Source organism: Ischnura elegans, chromosome 1 (assembly GCF_921293095.1).
Source record: "Ischnura elegans chromosome 1, ioIscEleg1.1, whole genome shotgun sequence".
Classification (NCBI taxonomy): domain Eukaryota; kingdom Metazoa; phylum Arthropoda; class Insecta; order Odonata; family Coenagrionidae; genus Ischnura; species Ischnura elegans.
Genome location: NC_060246.1, coordinates 15,075,222 through 15,094,147, shown reverse-complemented (window position 1 = coordinate 15,094,147; position 18,926 = coordinate 15,075,222). Strand labels below are relative to the sequence as shown.

Here is an 18,926-nt window from a genome sequence, read left to right as displayed (position 1 = left end):
TCTATTTGAAACCTTTTAAACGAGCGGTGGATTACCACAAGTAAAGGTCCATTGAAAATCCTCTATTCCATTCGTGCATTCAAGGTCCAACATCCATTCCGCCAGTTCGATATTCGTTCGCCAGTTCATTTTCCGTTCCTAATTTCTTTACCCGAATATTTGTGATATTTTATAGTTTAAGCGTCAAAATGGTATTATTTAGTGTCATTAAGTGAAGAATTTTGACTCATTTATTCTCACTAATTAGCTATTGCAGTGAAAGTGAGTATTTATTATTAAAAAACGAGCCTATATGACGAAAATATCGTAAGTATCGATATATATCGACCAAGTCTTCTGCCACTGATGTGTACGTTCCTATTTCTACCAGCGTCACCAGCATTAATTTTCTAATTTTCATTATTTTGTTGTGATTTGTTTTTCTCCGCCTCTGCAGTGACGACGATGCTGATCATTAAGTTTTCGTGCATTTTCAATAACCTGGTGACCGCGATGTGCTTCGTATTAGTGTAACATATTGTTTATTGTTATGTCTTGTTAAATAGCCTTCATAGTGATGGCATATGCCAGCATGGCTGAGAAGAAACACACCAAAGAAGTGTTGACAGTGTTATCTTTTTGTATACTGTGGTATATCATAAGCTCTAGCAACAATGTTATCGGGAAAATGTTACTTAGCGATTTCCCGTACCCCGTCACTGTCACTATGGTACAGCTTTCATCTATCACATTGTATTCGGGTCCTTTCTTTAATTTATGGGGTATTAGGAAGTTTGTAGATATCAGTTGGAAATATTACCTCAAAATGATTGTTCCTCTAGCTCTGGGGAAATTTTTAGCCTCAGTATTCTCGCATGTCAGTATATGGAAAGTACCAGTTTCCTACGCGCACACCGGTAGGTATTCGAGTGCTCTTGTGCTTCTGCTTGTATAATAAATTTTTGGATTTTTTAAACGTAGATTTCATTCTTTATTTTTCATAGTTAAGGCTACGATGCCTCTCTTTACCGTGGTGCTGTCAAGAATCATCCTTAAAGAGAGACAGACTTGTAAAGTGTATCTATCACTTGCACCAATTATAATTGGTGTAGCAATTGCGACAGTGACTGAACTTTCTTTCGATATGGTTGGCCTTGTTAGTGCACTTATTGCAACTATGGGTTTTTCTTTACAAAATATATTTTCCAAGAAGGTAAGGCACGATTTAGTTATGTCCTCTTTGACATTTTTGCTCTGATTAATCCCTGATTTTCCGTATGCTCCGCTCACTTTTGCTCGTTGAAGTAAGGTAATTTAATTTCTTTTAGGTTCTAAGAGATACTGGTGTTCATCATTTGCGTCTTTTGCATATTCTTGGACGTCTTGCACTTGTGCTATTCATTCCAGTCTGGGCTGTATTGGACTTGCAGTCGTTGGTACAGGAGCAAGTATTGGTGAGTTTTGGCGCATTGACGTGTAGCTCTCGGTAATATTTTTTCATTAGCTTTCATATTCGGCCGATAAACTATAGGCTGCAGAATTCTGCCTAAATTTGTCCCATGCCAATCTAGTAACTCTGAAAGTAATTCCCATAGCTCATGCTGACATACTCAAGGAAATGTATAGTCCAAGAATGCACATGAAATGCCACTGTACAGTCCCTTTTACAGTACAAGTTATATTTTATTGTTAGTTCGGTGAAATTCAATTTGACGCATTTCTTACTTGTGAAATTCATTCGATTTTTAAAAATATATCTCGCGCATATCTTATCCCTTTATGTTTTTCCTGTTTTGGTCCAGTTTCAGAAGAATGGGTATCGAGTTGTATTGCTGCTATTTCTTGATGGAGTGCTTAACTGGTTCCAGAATATTGTGGCCTTCAGTGTTCTCTCACTCGTTACACCATTGACTTACGCTGTTGCCTCTGCATCTAAGCGGCTCTTTGTCATTGCGGCATCCCTCATTCTGCTCCAGAATCCTGTCACCTTCACCAATATTGCTGGAATGGCTTTGGCTATTTTTGGAGTGCTATGCTACAACAAGGTAATATACTGGCATGTTCACAGTGGATGGCACTGGTGTTGTGGATTTTTTTGAATGGGCGATATTGAGACCCTTTCTTATTGGTGATCATAAGACCCTCATGCTCTCTTTGGTTGCCAACTTTATGAAGCTAGATTTGAGTGTTGTTCATAAGTGCCAAGGGAAGAAGGGACTGTAGTGTACGTTTTAAAATGCACTGGATTATGAATAGGAATGTTTTATTCCTGGGGGATTGCCAGCTCTGGTGTGATTAGAATAAATTCAGAAGCCCACTTTTAGGATTTCCCCATCCCATGTCAGTCTTCTCCAATGGATTTACACTAATGCATGAGGCTTTGAGCTCCAGGGGACTCATAAAAAAGCATCTCATTTTGAAATCTGTCTTCTGTAAATGATACTGCCTGATATACACCTCTCTCTTAAAATGAATTTTGCTTCTGTAATGCTGAGTATTCTGAATCTTTTTTTCCATTTGCAGGCAAAATATGATGCTAATGAGGCCAAGAAAAAGCAACTACTTCTGCCTGTTTCGAAGGAAGTCACTGGGTTCATTTCTTCTTCCCAAATGATGAATGGCATTCGGAATGGGCATACTGGTGGTATTGGTAATGGCAAGAGCCCTTACTTTGTGTAATGAGGCACTGGGAGTACATATTTGCTCATGTAGTGTAGTTCCAGGATTTTTTAAACTGATTGGATTGCTATGAAATGATAGGATGTGTCGTAAGTTCTGCTGCTCTATTTCTCAAATTTAAAGAATGTTCCATCTACCTGACAGTCTCCAAATGGCATGCCAATCAGTTATGGTGACCTCCGTGTGGGAACTGGCCGGTTTTTGTGGCTGCTAGTGAATATGGTTCCCATTTGTAATCCCACCTATAGTGTATTTGTATCAATTACTGAATGACATCCAAGTCTTCACTCACGATCGGCCATTCAATATAAATATACCCTAAAGCACTGTTGACTATGTACTTAAAAAATATTTGTACTCTTTCACCATTTTAATGCTTGGATTCACTGAGCATTGAATTGTTTTCTGCATTGAGCAATTGAGATATAGTTGAGTTTTATTAATGATGGTGTGCCCTGGTGTGTTTTGTTTCTCATGAGCACCATTCAATAAATATAATATGCATGTTTGGAAATCTCTAAAATCACTGCAAATAATTTTATAGTTCATCAAAATTTTTATCGATATAGTAATTTTGACGGAAGCAATGGGTCTGGTACCAGATTCAATTTTTTTGTTCAATGTAGCTAACATATCAAAATCTATGTTTATGACATAGCCAAGGACTCCTTGAGATCTGATTACCTATTTGGCTTCTTATGTCTGGGTTAATTGTTCTATTTTGGGAAAGGTTATTTAGAAAAACTGAAATTTTAAAAGTATGAGGATACTGGTGGCTGAGAAAGAACTTAAAATGAAGTATTTTTTTTTCAAAGAAGTTCACAATCTTTTGTTTGTTGAAAGATGAAATTAATCTCATGAATTCGGCTGTTTGTTTGTATAATGTTTTTCCTTATGTCATGTCTTCTTAATACTGTGATGCATATGTTACTTCACTTTTTCTTCCTTTTCCTGCATAATTTGTGGCTCAGATTACTGCCTTTACGGTGTTAACAATGAATTGACGGAAACCTTGAAAGTCTTCTTAAATTCTCAGAACTGAGGATATTCCATGTATTATTCCTGGATTTTCTGCTCAAAGTCATGAGTTATTATAATTTTCATTTTAAGGCATCCTTATTTTAATTAAAAATTATTTGTGAAGGCTATAATGCTTAAAAACAAAAAATGACCATCATTGGTGGGAAAGACATTTTTCTTTTTTATCAGGCAAATTTCTAATCTTAAAGGTTAAAGTTGTATTCATTTGACTCTATTTCTGCGAATAAACTATAATCAAGGTATGAAAATTCATAATCCGAATAAAACTTGTTAAATGTCACATTGGTACTTGTAAAAAAATGCACCGATAAAATATGGAAAATGTTAGCATTTTAGTCTTTGAGAGTTATGATTATGCTTGAATGTCATCTTTGGACAATGTGTGCTTCTCTTCCAATGATATGGTGTGGGCACCAATGATATTGGTGCTGTGATTGTATTGCTGTGACAGGAAGCATTTTCATTGACTGTTGTCTCGTGGAACATTGTCACAGTCTTAATACCTTGTAATTTTGAAATTGGCTGACAGCAAAGGTTTTATGTATAGTTATTTTCAGTTAATTTTCATTTTTTCTTGAATAATTTTCCAATGCCTGGTCATGGTTTACTAAGCAATTTTATCATCTCATTCTTTTTGTCCTGGAATGTAGTATCACTAACTCTCCTAATGGGTCATGTTGTATTTATAAGGTTTTATAATCCAAGGCGAATTGAAAAATGGTTACTATGCAATTTTTAATCTGTGGCCCATCACTGAAGCCACTAGCACTCAATCTGTGGTGATGGAGGACAGTGCTCCATTTTTCCTTATGTTACTCCTGTTTCTTGAATTTCCTCAGCTCTAAAAAACTGGATAGGTTCTTCTTATTTTTGTGATTCCATTATTCTCGATCCTAAGAGCTGTTGCATTCAAATACTTTGTTCACATTGGATCCATACAGTTTAGTTTTTTTTTTATAATTATTATGATTTTCTTATTCAATTTTCAATAGTATGTACTGTGAATCTCTCCCTAAAAACATTATCAACATGTACAACCACTTAAAATGTTTTTTTCTCTGAAGAATTCTGATAATTTTGGTTCTATCGTAATTATCAAGCCTTTGTTTAGCTATGCATCATTTGCCCTATGCATTACATATGGAAGACATTAAGTATCTTTTGGAATCTCATTTAGAAAGTAAATGAACCCTGTCGTATGCTGTGCATCCAAAGCGAAAGCTTAATTGCAATGTATAGAATTGTGTTATACTTGACGTTGGTGATGGTTAGGTACTTAGCAGGTAGTGGGGTTATAAACACTTGGTCTATGGGTCATTTAGGTCATATATTATTTCAACTGCTGGCATGGTTTCATGTGGCTCTGCAATGCTGACCACCATCTTCATACATATATTGTTCTGAAAAAATTCATCCAAAAACTAAATCGCCATCATATGTTTTCTTAAGTTCTGAGTGCATGTATATATTTATTATTTATTGTGGTATTCAGGAATGAATTAGATTTTTGTTGAACTTTTTTTATGTACATATACATATCTCTGATTATGACTCCTAAGTATTTTTAAATATGCATGTAATGTATATTTTTAAATGAAATTATGCGACGAGCAAAGGTATTTGATGGCTTTAATTTATAGGCTTTGGGAATGGCTGCTGCATATGGTATTGTTAGTTGGCATTTATTGAGTTATTTTTTTGAAGCTGGTCTGAAAGCCATTATATATATATATATAGGTATTTTTAGTCTTTGTTTGTTGGCATACTTTTGAATGAACACAATCTCATATTTTTTTATGATTAAAATGCCCATTCTCTCAGAAAATTTTCATGTTGCCATTAACCGTGGCAGGGAGTGCATTCTACTAGTATTGCCTGTGAGGATGACTTACTGTCTAATGTAATGCAATCGTTAAGTCTCTCAGCTAAGACTTAATTTGTTTATTCAAGTATAATTCTTCTCATCAGTAATATTGTGACTTAGTAATTTCATTATGGTTGAGGTGATCCATCACCATTGGGATTATGTTTGTATTCTATTTTTCCTCGCCATTGAAGAAGCTAAAACTTAGAAATGTGGCTATAATACATTTCTTATTTATTTTTGGGCTTCAGGGAACTGGGAACTATTTGCACTATATTATGAGTAAATGAATGCAAGTTATGGGTTAATTTGGTTTTATTGATCCTCAGTTCCACCAAATCTTGAGCTTAGAACCGTAATCAATTTTGTCTGAAAGCAAGTTTTTTTAATGTCACACTCTTAAAATGGAAACTTCGGATAAAAGCCTGGTAAAATTAATTACTTACCTGGTATTAATGAACCAATGAGAGTCAAATGTAATGAGAACTACATGGTACTACCTTAAAATTGAACTCGATCATTTAAATTATCAGTAGCCCGAATAATGCATATTTCAGCAAATTCAATAATTTAAGTATGAGCGAGCAATTGCTCTTTCTAAATTCATAATGCTTGGGCCCAAAGTCACACCTTTCGATTTTGACAGAGGTCTTTGATAAGCCATAGACAATTATGTGGCGAGATAATCAAGTCCCAGCTAAGAAATGATTGATTAAAGGAATTAAATGCTTGTATCTGACTGTGCCTTGCTTTTCCTAGTTTGCTCTTTTGAATATAATTATAAACCTGAAATCCTCAAGATTTAGCTTAATTTTTATATCTGTGTTTTGCAAATTTTGTGGTGATATATATTCAGGCACTTGTGAGAGGACATGCTTTAACATTTAATGTAATTTTCGTGGTAAACAATTTTCGTGGTGCAGATTGCAAAGGGAACTACCGTCCGGTTAAAACTTGGTGTCCCCTGAATACGTAGAACTCCAGCGAGAAGGGGTTAAGTGCTTCTGGTGAGAGAACTTTCAGATAAGGAGGCAAAGCACTTTGGACTGAGCCAATGCCCAAGCAGAAGTGGCAACCTACTCCCCCGTGTAATGGTACTAATTCAAAATAGACTCGCCCAATACTGACATCCACCACCAAAGGCTATAAACAGCTACTGAATTATTTATTCATATTTACCTTTTCAACAATAAAAAAACAAGTTCGTGCTACGACAATTTTATATGCTCTTGAATCCCTGAATTTCATTGCTTGAATTGTTTCTGCAGTCTCTCGCGTGCTTTCAACATTAAAAAGTGTCTCATAGCATTAGAACAATAAGGATTTAGAGTGAAGGCCTTATGCTCCCAGGGGCAGACTGGCCAGGGTGGGTTGGCAGGAACAGGCATACCTGGCCCCTGGTTCTTAAAAATTAAATTTAGGAAATGTTTACTCTCACACTTCAGAAGAACTGAACAAACAGACAAGTTTAAGTTGTACATTGAATCATTTTGTTTGAATTATAAAAACTCACCAACCAAAATGTGTCCTCTCAGTTATTTCTTTGTGTGGGTTTTGCTTGTTAGGGCTGTATGGACACATAACTACCAAGGGTCTGCTCCTCCGTCAGTACCAGTCTGCTCCAGTATGTAGTCTTCATGAAGTAAGAAGCGTGAAATTTTTTTTATTCTTTCTGTGAAAGAGGTTCTACCACGAATATGTAATGATTGTAAATATACACTTCATTCCAAATTTTGTACATATTCTTGGAAACATTTGGCTGTCATGAATTAAGTCCTTTGGCACTAATGTAAGGTACACATAATGCAATTGATGTATTGTGTTTTTTTTGCATTAATGCTTCCCAGTTTTATCCTAACTTTTTTACCAGTTTCATGCAAGTATTTCATGTATTTGAACTTCAATTTCAGTATTCATGTGCTTATTTATCAATATTTTTTTTTGCTGAAGTACCAAAATTTTATTATTATTATTATGAGATTTATCGATGGTACATTTTCATTTAACTTTTGTTGAAATTAAATTTATTTTTTCACATGACCCACATTTTTCTTAGCATTTGGATTTTGCCATTAGAGGAAAGAATTTTTTGGATTCTTAATCTTCAATTTCTTTTCATTTTTCAAATAAAAGTTTTTTTAACTTGTGTACTTGTTTTCAGTAGAAATTGAGGGAGAATTTAAATTCATAAAAGGAGTTGCAAATGTTTCGAGTGAACTGCTTACATACCTGAATGCTTCTATTCAGCCCTATGCACTTTCAAAATTTCGTATTTCAATAATTGAATAGGGTAACTTCTGGCAAAGTATCTTAGGATGGGCTTGAAATTCTTCCTTAGTTTTAATACGTTTGAGATTTTTAAACTTTGGTTATCCATACCAAAAGACCATCTGCTATGTGAATACTGTTGTAGAGTATACAGATATTATTACGGGACAGTTCAGATGTTCCTTGATTAGGTATACGTATGTATTCATACATGCTGTGTGTTTCCATTTTGACGATCAATTAAAAAGAGTGCACAAATGTTAAGTATTCTTTGGTATTTTTTCTTGACCGAGTACACTTTAAAGATGTGTATTAGAATACTCACCAGTTGGAGATGACGACATGCCTTCCTTACATCATAATTCGCTTGCAATTGTGTTGCCCTGCCTCATTTTATTGTTTTCCTGAAGTTCACTTTTCAAACAAATTTTGATCTGTGATAATATGGCGTGGATATGTGAAGGATATTTTAAAAAGTTTGTACATATGTATGTACCTATATGTGTATGTATTGCTGCTTTGTAGTCTGCATGTATTCCCTGCATTAATTTTTTAGGTATTTTTCCCATTGAGCTGAACTAAAATGCGGATATTGGGTTGGAGTGCAATGTTGTCGTTGAGTGGTATCCATTGCCATTGGCTCTGGAGAAGATTACTGATTAGGAATGTCTATATTTATTCACACCAATGATGATTTTGTGCTGAGAGTATTTATTGGAGAATATTTTTATAAACTATGATGCTTCTGTTCTTGAAAATTGTTAATATCATTGTTTTAATCCACCATATTTGAAATAAATTTATAAATACTGTATGATTGATTCCTTTTTTTTTTGGAAATTTTCAGCAGATATTTTAGTGGAAAATGAAAACATGATATTCTCTCTTTTATCATTTGACTAAATTCAATAATAAGGGACTTAGGCACAGTGTGGTTGAATAGTACCCCAGGCCATAAAGAAGAAATTTATTAAATAAAAGCGTTAATGTAAATGAATAATCATATGTACTGGAGTGAAACCCAACCAGGGCCAGGTACTGCGAGCAAGTGAGTACAAATGTACTACTCTACAGAAAGTGTGGAGTGACTCATGAGTCACGTTTAAGGAGTCACGATTTTCCCTCCACATGTGACTCCCTCTTCAAGTGCAATTCGCACTTTGTGCAGTGTGCCTCAATTCAACTCTCCTTTGTGTAGCGCGATGTATGTGATGTTGCAGGGAGTTCAGTTCTGATAGAATATCTTTTTTTCAAAGCTTGAGAAATTATCGAGGACAGGTGAAATAATCTTTCAGGAAATAAAGTATTTCAGGTTCTGGAATGCATAGTAATTTGGAAGAGGATCAATAAATTGTATTTAAACCGAAAAACTAGTCGAATATTCCATGTCAATATTTAGCTCAGAGGTCTCTCGTGTGCCTTACATTCCCACTGCCTCGTGTCCTTTATCTACTCCTCCCCTTCCACCTACTCTCACCTTCCCCTCCTCTCCTTCACTCCCCAGGCCCACCCTCCCATTGGCGGGAGGCCACCTACTGTGGCGTCACCTCTAGGCAGAGAAGAAGATGAAAATAGGCAGGACCCATCAGTGGGTACATTGCACAGAATGAAGTACACGTATAACTCACTGATGGGATCCACAGCAGTTAGAATCCGGGAATGGAGATACAGCCCAACAGCAAACGTCCATTGACTATCACTCGCTACTACAAGGAAACGGCCAGATGCATAGGCAGATCTAGGGGGGGGCACAGGGGCACGTGCCCTCCCCCCAGGCCCTTAAAAAAAATGCAAGATTTTCAATACGGTCCCATTATCATTGCATACGTTTTTTTATTACGAGGTATCCTTGCACCCCCCCAGAACAAAATCCTGGATACCGCCTTGAAACGGACTTCGTCCGAAACACGGCCATCAGCACCTTGCTACTGTCATTGGAAGAGATGCTTGGGAAACAAGCTCTCTTGGTGACACGAGGGAGTGGGAATGTAAGGTGGAAGACCTCTGAGCTAAATGTTGACGTGGAATACTTCACTAGTTTTTTGGTTTCATTACAATTTATTGATCCTAGAGGGGAGGGGGGACACAGGGGCACTTGCCCCCCAGATCCTTAAAAAAATATGCAAAATTTTCAATACGGTCCCATTATCATTGCGTTAATTTTGTATTACGAGGTAACCTTGTGCTCCCCCCCCCTGAACTAAATCCTGTGTACGGCCTTGCTTGTGCTCCCCCCCCCCCCAGAAAGAAATCCTGGATCCGCCCCTGGCCAGATGCAAAAGTGAAGAGAATAACTGCTGAAGCCCATTAACCCTTTCCCGCTGGTGCCAAGATGAGGACATGTAGCATAAGAATTTTTTAAACCTCTCTGTATGGATCTCTTTTTTTGGGGTGAAGTTACCCTGGTATTCTCATCTCTCTTGATTTGGGACACAACGGCGCACTTAGCTGTTACTCCAGCCTCTGTACTAGAACCCCTTAACCTTATCTTAGTATGAGTCTCCGGTCAACTTATTTCATTACCAGTTTTTTTATCCAAATATTTGTGAGCGTGGCTTTCATTAAGTTTATTAATAGCTGCAAGATGATGGAGAGCCGCCTCGAAACGGGCTTTGCCCGAAGCACAGCCATCAGCACGTTGCTCTTGTCATCGGAAGAGATGCTTGGGAAACAAGCTCTCCTGGCGACTCAACGGACGTGGGCTTACAGCGCATTGGGGAGGCAGTCATAGTTGGGTAGTGGAATAGGAGGGTACGACTTGGTTGGAATAAAGTTGAGTTGGTTTTGTGTGAGCATTTGGACTTGTTCCTTGCTTTGTTTCCCCCGAATAGAAGAATTTATGTAAGAATTTTTTAAGCAGTGTGGAACTTTAAATGGAATTCTAGCGTTGATAGCAACTAAGTTAGTGAACACAAGGTACTCAGACTAATCCCAGAAGTTCCTTATTTGTAACATGCAAATTATATATTTTTCTTACGTGCAGAATTAAATGAATAATTCATATCAAACGATGGGAAAACTGTGGTATCCAACAAAATGTATCATTGCAGAAACCATTGACAATATAAGCACTTCAAAACGGATTCCTGCAGTGAGGGTGATAATAAATGAGTGGGAGGGTTAACCCTCCCACTCACTGCAGAAATGGATCATCGCTTAATCCCAACATTGGGCTTAATTGCAGAGGAGTGGCTCTTATAAAGTCTCCCTAAGCTGGGTGTAAGGCCGAGCCTGAATGCATCCGACAATTGCCACCTCACTGGTCATTTCCCTTCCCTGCATCAGCTATAGCCGACGTCCAGTCGTTTGTGTTGAAAAATCAATGACTTATATCCGATGTTAGGTCTTCTGCGAATGAAAATACTTAAGATAATAATGAAAAAACACTTGAAGCAGCTATATCTGACGTTCGGCACAAAAGTGTTAAAAAATCTTATTGAAATAAGAAGACATTTTTACTATGGCCATGATATGTATATACCTTAGAATAAGTTATGTTTTTAAAACATCTTTCAGATAATTTGAACGCTGTCTGAGTGCCAAAACTTTATCTATGAAATTAAAATAAATTGTATACATATGGAATTTAGAAAACCACTCCATTAATTTTCTGTAAAATTATGTTTTGTCCATATTAACTACGAAACATAAAACAAATACACTCGAAGTGGATTTTATGACGTATTTATCCACGTTAATTCGAGGTTAGGCCCGCCTGCATGGCCCACCCATGTGACACTTGCCAGAGCCACTAGCTAGAAAGAAGGCAGAAAATTGATGCGAAGGTACAATACAAAACTAAAATACAATGGCTGGTGAAGCAGCTATAGCGAAAATTTGAATTTTTGTGAAGTGAGGAGTGATAGCTTTTTCACTCACAGTGACAGTGTGCAGGCAGATAAGAATCTAATCTATATTATAGGTTAAATGGCTAAGGGGCAGGATTTGAATAACCAGCCATGAATACGGACAATAAATATCCGAGAGTGCAAAATTGTCAAAACGAGGTGAATTTTATTTTAAATGGAGAAATGGATTTGTTCGGAGTGCGCGGCATGAGAGAGAGAGGACATGTTTAAAATGTATACAACAGCGTCACAAAATGTTTCGGTACCGCTATGATTCTCCCATTTTCAGTTAATCTTCCTATTCGCCTCTTTCCCCATCGAACGATTTAAATACCTCTGAAGCAGCCTTAGAAATGTGAATGGGAGAAATCGGAATGCATAATCAATGTGGTGGATAGCATTCCATTTCATTTTTCCCGCGGAAATATTTGCGGTTCGCATTACGGAGTTCAATCTTCTACCGGAAGTTTGCGCGGCGCAGCGGAAGTGCGATTGTCCTGCCGTCTGCCGGGTTTAGCGCTTCTCGGCCACAAGGCAAGTTCATCGAAAATGGTGAGTACCGTAAATGTGAATTGGAATCTTTACAGAATTGCTTTCATCTATATGTTGAGCAGTTTAATTCTTTCACTATTATTTAGGTCATAGAATTTCATTAAAATAAATCCAGATCTTTATGCCAACCTATTAATTATTTTGAATTTTGACCCATGTGTATCCTCCTCCCAAGTATGTTCCGGGAATTGTTTCTCGCTGGTAAGAACATTCTCCTGTACTTGGTTTACTAATCATTGTCACATTATTTTACAGACGAAAGGAACATCAAGTTTTGGTAAACGCCGTAATAAGACACACACCCTTTGCCGGCGGTGTGGAAGGTCGTCTTACCATATTCAGAAGTCAAAGTGTGCGCAATGTGGATATCCCAGTAGGAAACTAAGGCACTGTGAGTATTTTTGGAAATCATCATTTTTTACGTTAAAAGCGATGCATCGCAAATGAAGTGAACAATCTGTCGTCCTGCTTTTAGCCATCTGAAATTGTCATGTGCTGGTTGCATTCGTAGTAAGCAATTGCAGTATGCAGTTGCATCGCAAAGGAAATCGCGCGTTCTATTACATAAGGGAATAAACAAATACATTCCACTATTTCGTAAATGGTTATTGTGGTTTCCATGATCTTTTATTCATTTTTCAACTGAAATTGGGTGTTTTAGAAATTAATGATAATTTCTGTTTAATGGTATCGGTGATTCATAACGTGTCATTATTTGTGTTGGTTAGTTGGCGGTCGATAACGTTGCAAATTAAGGATTTACTTAGGGCTGAATTCGCTACCGTTAGCATCTCTGTAAGTGGGGAATTGTATTTCATTGACATCTCATGGGACCACATGTTTATATACTTTCTCACAGCAATGTAAACTGCCTCTCAAGCAGTTAAGGAAATAGTATTGGAATATAGAAGTTCGTAATGAAATTTAAATATTCCAGTATGAATACTAACACTGATATTGCTGTTCAATAACTGTTGTATTGAATGTACCTACCTTGTATTACGAATGTATGGTATTAGTATTAATTCATGGTGCACATGTCATTGAAAAACCTCAGGACTTGGATCCATTTTCAAATTTCTAACTGTGGAAAATACTCTATGGGTGCCTGGGGCATTCTCAGTGAATGAAATTCGTTTTAAATGTTGCGCTTTATTTTTAATTTTGAAATACTTTTTTTGGTGGCTTCAGTATTATCGAACGGCCAATTTTGTTATATTTTCACCAAACTTCAGTCTCATTACAGTTTCCCTTTATTATCAACCAGAAGATGAAGTCATTGTATAGTTTTACTTAACTTTCAATGTTTCGTATACCTATATACAGAAGTAAATAATGCGGTAGTCTGTTTCTATGTATCTCAGGTAACATGGCAATTGGTAATTGTTTTGAATGGGTTGTTGATCTTATTGTTATGCCAAGGAGTTGTGAGTTATAATTAATGTTTATATATAGTTGGAATAAATAAATATGAAGTTGTCTCCACTGCAGTAATTTAAGTATTCCTTGATTTACAACACATATGTTACTAGGGGCGCTACTTGTGTGTAAAGGTATTGGAATTAGTTATCACGAGGTGGTGGGTAGTGTTAGTGCAGGGGAGGGGGGGGGGGGGGGGTGAGGTGTTAGTTAAGAGGGGATACTCTTTTGACTCACATTGAAATGTGAAAACCCTCATTTATTCTCATTTTCGAGTACAGAATATTTTGAACGTGATAGTATCTCATGTGTTTGCACTCTGCGAACTAAAGTTATCTCTGGCAATTCATGGTACATACATGCCACGGAATGTGTGTTTTCAAGAAGTGTATTTTGATCTGACAATCCCCAAAAGTATAAATTAACTGCAATGTAAAGTGGTATTTTGATTTAAGTTTTATTGTGAAAATCTGGAATGCTATCTTAGTACTCACTGTTGTGTATCTCTCTGCAGACAACTGGAGCATCAAGGCACAGAGGAGGAAGACCACTGGCACTGGCAGGATGCGCTACCTGAAGATTGTGAGGAGGCGCTTCAGGTATGTCCATGACATCATTACTCGTAGCAGCAAAATGTTTCCTCCCTCTGTAAAGTTAGAATGATAAACTTCCTCTGAGTGCATCCTTTGGTATTTATGTACTTTCCGGGCACTCGTCTTTTTGCGATTTTTTTCGTCCAATACATTCATAACAGTGTCCTGATTACGAAAATGATAATTTTTTGTGGCGGAAAAACCGGCAAATTACCTAAAAAGGGAAAAAATCGGGGACCAAAAAATTCCATTAAAAGTGGTCATTTGGGTACTACTCAAAATGTTTGTAATATTATGGCAAACACAGTCATGCAAATATTTTTTAAATCGAATGTAAAATAGCTTATTATCACGCATTACAAACTGGAACTTCTTTCTAGTAATGCACCGCGCGTAGCGATTCTTGGCTAAATCACAGTGTGCGGTCGACGGACCAAGGGGGTGGGTTGGGTAGCGCACGGCGGAAGCCACGCCGTAGGCGCGGCTTCTTTCTTATTTATGTGTAGACTGACTCCGACAGACGGGTTTATGGTGGCATTTGCAAAATTAGGTGGGCGGGTCGAAATGTCAAGGAATCGCTGCGCGTGGTGCAGTACCAGAAAGTAGTTCCAGCTTGTAATACGTCATAATGAGCTTATTTTACATTCGATTTAAAACATATTTGCATAACTGTGTTTTCCATAATATTACAAACATTTTGAGTACCCAAATGACTACTTTTTATGGAATTTTTTCCCCCTGATTTTTTTGCTTTTTAGGTAATTTGCCGGCTATTCCGCCACAAAAAAATATCATTTTCGTAATCAGGACACTGTTATGATTGTATTGGATGAAAAAAAATCACAAAAAGACGCGTGCCCGGAAAGAACATAATTACCCATCCTTTTTATGGTAGCGCTAAGCAATTAGATCATTTGGCCATTTAAAAGTCATTCAGTCGGGAAAGACCAAGTGGGGTGAGGGTACGGAAGAGCCCTGTATGAAACATGTGGTGGCCTGTGTTTGCTTTGGTTTCATGGTGTGGAAAATTAATTTAAATTGATCGAAGTATCGCAATTGTCGAAAGGAACTGTCCACCTCGACTCAGAAAATGTGGAATTCATGTGCACTGGCTTGGTCTGTAGAGCTGTGGTCTCAACTATTCGAACTAGTCTTAGGGACGAAGCACTGAGAGATTGAATTAATTCAATTTTTCACAGCAAGCAAGTGTTGTTGAAGCTCACATTAAAACCAGCTCCAAAGTCAACTTCTTTTGTATAATCAAAGTGCTTTTCAGAGGCCTATATGTACTCCTATTACAATCTTCTGTGACTGTTGGCAAAATCTGGTTGGTTTTTAACTAATGATTGCATTGTAAACATTGTGGAATGACTAATATGCCAAGACACTAATGCTGCATTGTGGATTGAAGTAGCCTTCACGTAGTGATTTTTAATAAAGCATTGCGCCTCGCCCAAAGAATGGCAGAACTAGCAACATGTTAATTTTGTTTACAATTTTAATACAGGGGAGTTATACAGCACACTTTCCATAATTCAGAAGATTGTCACGTAGTTGAAATTGTTTTTAAACATGATGGGCTAGTTCAGATAAATTTCTAAATTTTTTTCGGCTCTCCAAAAATAAAATTTTCTTGGAGTAATGGCCATTAAGAATACACATTGTTCGGCAATACCTAGCCATGCATACTTTGACCAAAACATTCATAATCCCATAAGAGTCAATGCTAACTATTTGGTGAAATATTCGGTCATGATCATTGTTACGTTAACATAAAATATCGCAAACAAACACAATAAGCCTTTATTCTATCATTATGAGAAGGCATAGTGAAAATATGCCTTGAATATATTTTCCCAAGGAAAAATTGTCAATCACCACGGCTATACATAAGTTGTGCAACTAGCTTAGCCGAAAATAACATTTTACAAGTATAAAATATCCATTTCCCTTCTACTGGTAATTAATAAGATTATAGCCAATGGAAATCTTACGATAGCAGACCGGTTGCAATAATAGTACAAAAGTATTTTCACATCGATATATTATCACCATGATATGACTATGTGGACAGTTTAATATACACAGTAGTATGATGAACGATCGTAAAACTCTGTCGGCAATCAAGAAGTAATCGTTGCATTTTCATTTGATAAATCTGAGGCGATATAAGCCGAGCTTTCTTGAGTTTTCAAGAATTTTGTTAAACTCTGAATTGACTGAACATCATGCTATTAAACCCGTTAACTGCCAGCCCATTTCAAGTGGGATGTGGGAAGACTGCCAAGGCTATTTTTCGGAATTCGCTACATTTCAGATTTCTAATTTTTTCAGCTACTTAATTTTATTTAATACATGTAGATTTTTTCCCAATACTTAAGATATATTTATATCTTATAACTGTAGATAATGGGGGTTTACTTAAATTACAGCCATTGAAAAGGCCACAATCACGAAAAAAAAAGTCGGGCTGATAAATCGACCCTTGGCAGTTTTTACTCAACTAGCCAGGGCCGATATATCAGCCTAGTGGCAGTATAAGGGTTATAGGGAGTCTGTGCTGCTGAAATCAAAGGAGATGGCTGCATGGGCACAATTTTTTATGGGTATCAATGTGTAAGATTTAAATTTATGTAAATGTACTCCTGTGATGTGTGTTAAAACTGGCTGTTTTATCTTTCAGGAATGGATTCAGGGAGGGTGGAAAGCCTGTACCAAGGAAATCTGTTGCTTCTTCATAAACATATGATTTCAATTTAAGTGAATAAATAATTTAAAAGCTATACATTTTGTTTTTCACTGTAAAGTGTTATTGTCACTATGTATGATTGGTGGGATTTATTTTTGCCAATACATTCCCATTAGGTGTCATTGAATTCATTTCATTTTTTTACCTTATGGCTTCATATTTTTAACATTTGGTGATGTTTATGGGTCAGTGGATTTGGGGGTCCCAGGGTGGGCCCCGCGAGGATACAACTCTAGAGCCGGGAACCAAGTCTGAGACTTATACGCCTGTGCCTCTCAGAGGGGGAGGACAGAAAGGAAAAAGGAAATCTGTTGCTTCTGATATATGATGATGATGAGGCGACGAATGATTTTTTTTACATTTGATTTGTTTTCGACTTTATTATTATTGGTGGGGTAACTGAGTTTCCTTCCCTTGGGCTACAACCTGGTCGTGTTGTAAAGGCTTGCGCGTTCCTATGACCCTAGAGCTTCACTGGCGGGATTAATTCTAAATTATTCCCGGTAGGACCGCCCATGCCAAAAAATGGAAAAGTTTCAGAAGGTTGGAGAGGTAGGCGCGTTTTATGGCAAAGTTAAGTCGTTATCGGGCGGACAAAGGAAGGCAAACCATGACTAAAATTAAGTTTTAAAACAACTTCTTTGGTTTTTATACTCGAGCGATGGCGGACTTCAACATTTTTCCACGTGTCGAACGATGCCAACTGCATGACGTCAGCAATCGTCCGTTCTCCCTAGCTGCCGTTCCATTATATTATCATCATTATAATTACATAAGATTATTCTTCCCCTAACTGACAAGGGGAGACCACGTACCTTGCTCAGCCTTTTTCAATCCCATATTTTTTACAGCATTTGGAATGGCGAACACATCTCTGAGCTGATAGTGGTTCCATTGAATGGGCCTTAGTTTAGCTGTAATTAATTAATTTCCCAGTGGTATTTTTAACAATCGTTATATAATCCCAAAATAGTGCATCCTGGACATCAGGATCAGTTGGTGTAGTAGTCAGTGTGTTTGGCTATGAAATGGGGAGCACAAGCTCAATGCCATGTCTCGGCATTTTTTTTGTAGTTTTCATTTTGATCATACGGCGACAATATTTTTACTAATGTTAATTGCATTAAGCATAGGCATGAGAATTTTTTTTGTAGATATAGATAAGTATAAAACAGATAAGTAGATATCTAATAGCAATCTACAGTAGATATCTGATAGACATCTAGAGTAGATATCTAATAGACATCTACCGTAGATATCTATTAGAACTGCTGCTATTTTGACAATAATATATCTATAATAGATGTCTATTAGATAACTATTTATCTATCTGTAGATATCTTATAGATGTTTATTTTCTGTGTGGGGTAGCTCATTTTGTGTCACCTTGATAATCTATACTGACCAAGCTTTAGTTCATACATGAAAAAAACTACCATAGTAGTATTTATAATTCATTTACATCAATATCTTATAACAATATTTGTTCTACACTTTCTTAAGTTAGGAGCCAAGAATGTGCATTTTGCAAAAACTTTTTCAAAGACTTTGAAATTAAGCACGACTGGGGTAACAGATTAAAAACCTTTGGTCCTACGTGCAAAAAACATCTTTTAAACAAAGTCAAATTTGGTTGTGTTAAGGGCACACTTATTTTACGCAGGGTAAAGGGAGAAGGCAGGGACTGAAATATTTTAGAGTTGCCACTTCCAGCATCAAAACATCGCAGGACCTAATAAATATATAGATGCCTCGACGGAAGCAAACGCAAGGGAAGAAAAAGTGGGAAGGATCTTTCAAATCTGTCCTTTTTCAAAACAATACGTACAATTCTTTTTTCTAAAAAAACGGCGGGTTTCAAGGAGTTTAAATATGCGCCATCCCGACAAAAAAAGGCCATAGCTCAGTCTGGTATTTACTAAGGCGTTATAAAG

General features: G+C 36.9%; 2 protein-coding genes across 2 annotated transcripts; both read left to right on the top strand.

Moving 5' to 3' along the window:
* Positions 1–139: 139 nt before the first annotated feature.
* Positions 140–8,645, top strand: LOC124156057 (solute carrier family 35 member E1 homolog). The gene is made up of 5 exons (XM_046530364.1): positions 140–896; positions 984–1,192; positions 1,308–1,433; positions 1,782–2,024; positions 2,503–8,645. Exons 1-5 carry the CDS (start codon positions 557–559, stop codon positions 2,656–2,658), a joined length of 1,074 nt encoding a protein of 357 aa, XP_046386320.1. The 5' UTR covers positions 140–556; the 3' UTR covers positions 2,659–8,645.
* Positions 8,646–12,151: 3,506 nt separating this feature from the next.
* LOC124156049 (60S ribosomal protein L37) lies at positions 12,152–17,114 on the top strand. Its single transcript, XM_046530352.1, has 4 exons — positions 12,152–12,231; positions 12,487–12,622; positions 14,165–14,249; positions 16,927–17,114. The coding sequence occupies exons 1-4, from the start codon at positions 12,229–12,231 to the stop codon at positions 16,982–16,984; spliced, it is 282 nt and encodes a 93-aa protein (XP_046386308.1). The 5' UTR covers positions 12,152–12,228; the 3' UTR covers positions 16,985–17,114.
* The last annotated feature ends 1,812 nt before the right edge of the window (positions 17,115–18,926 follow it).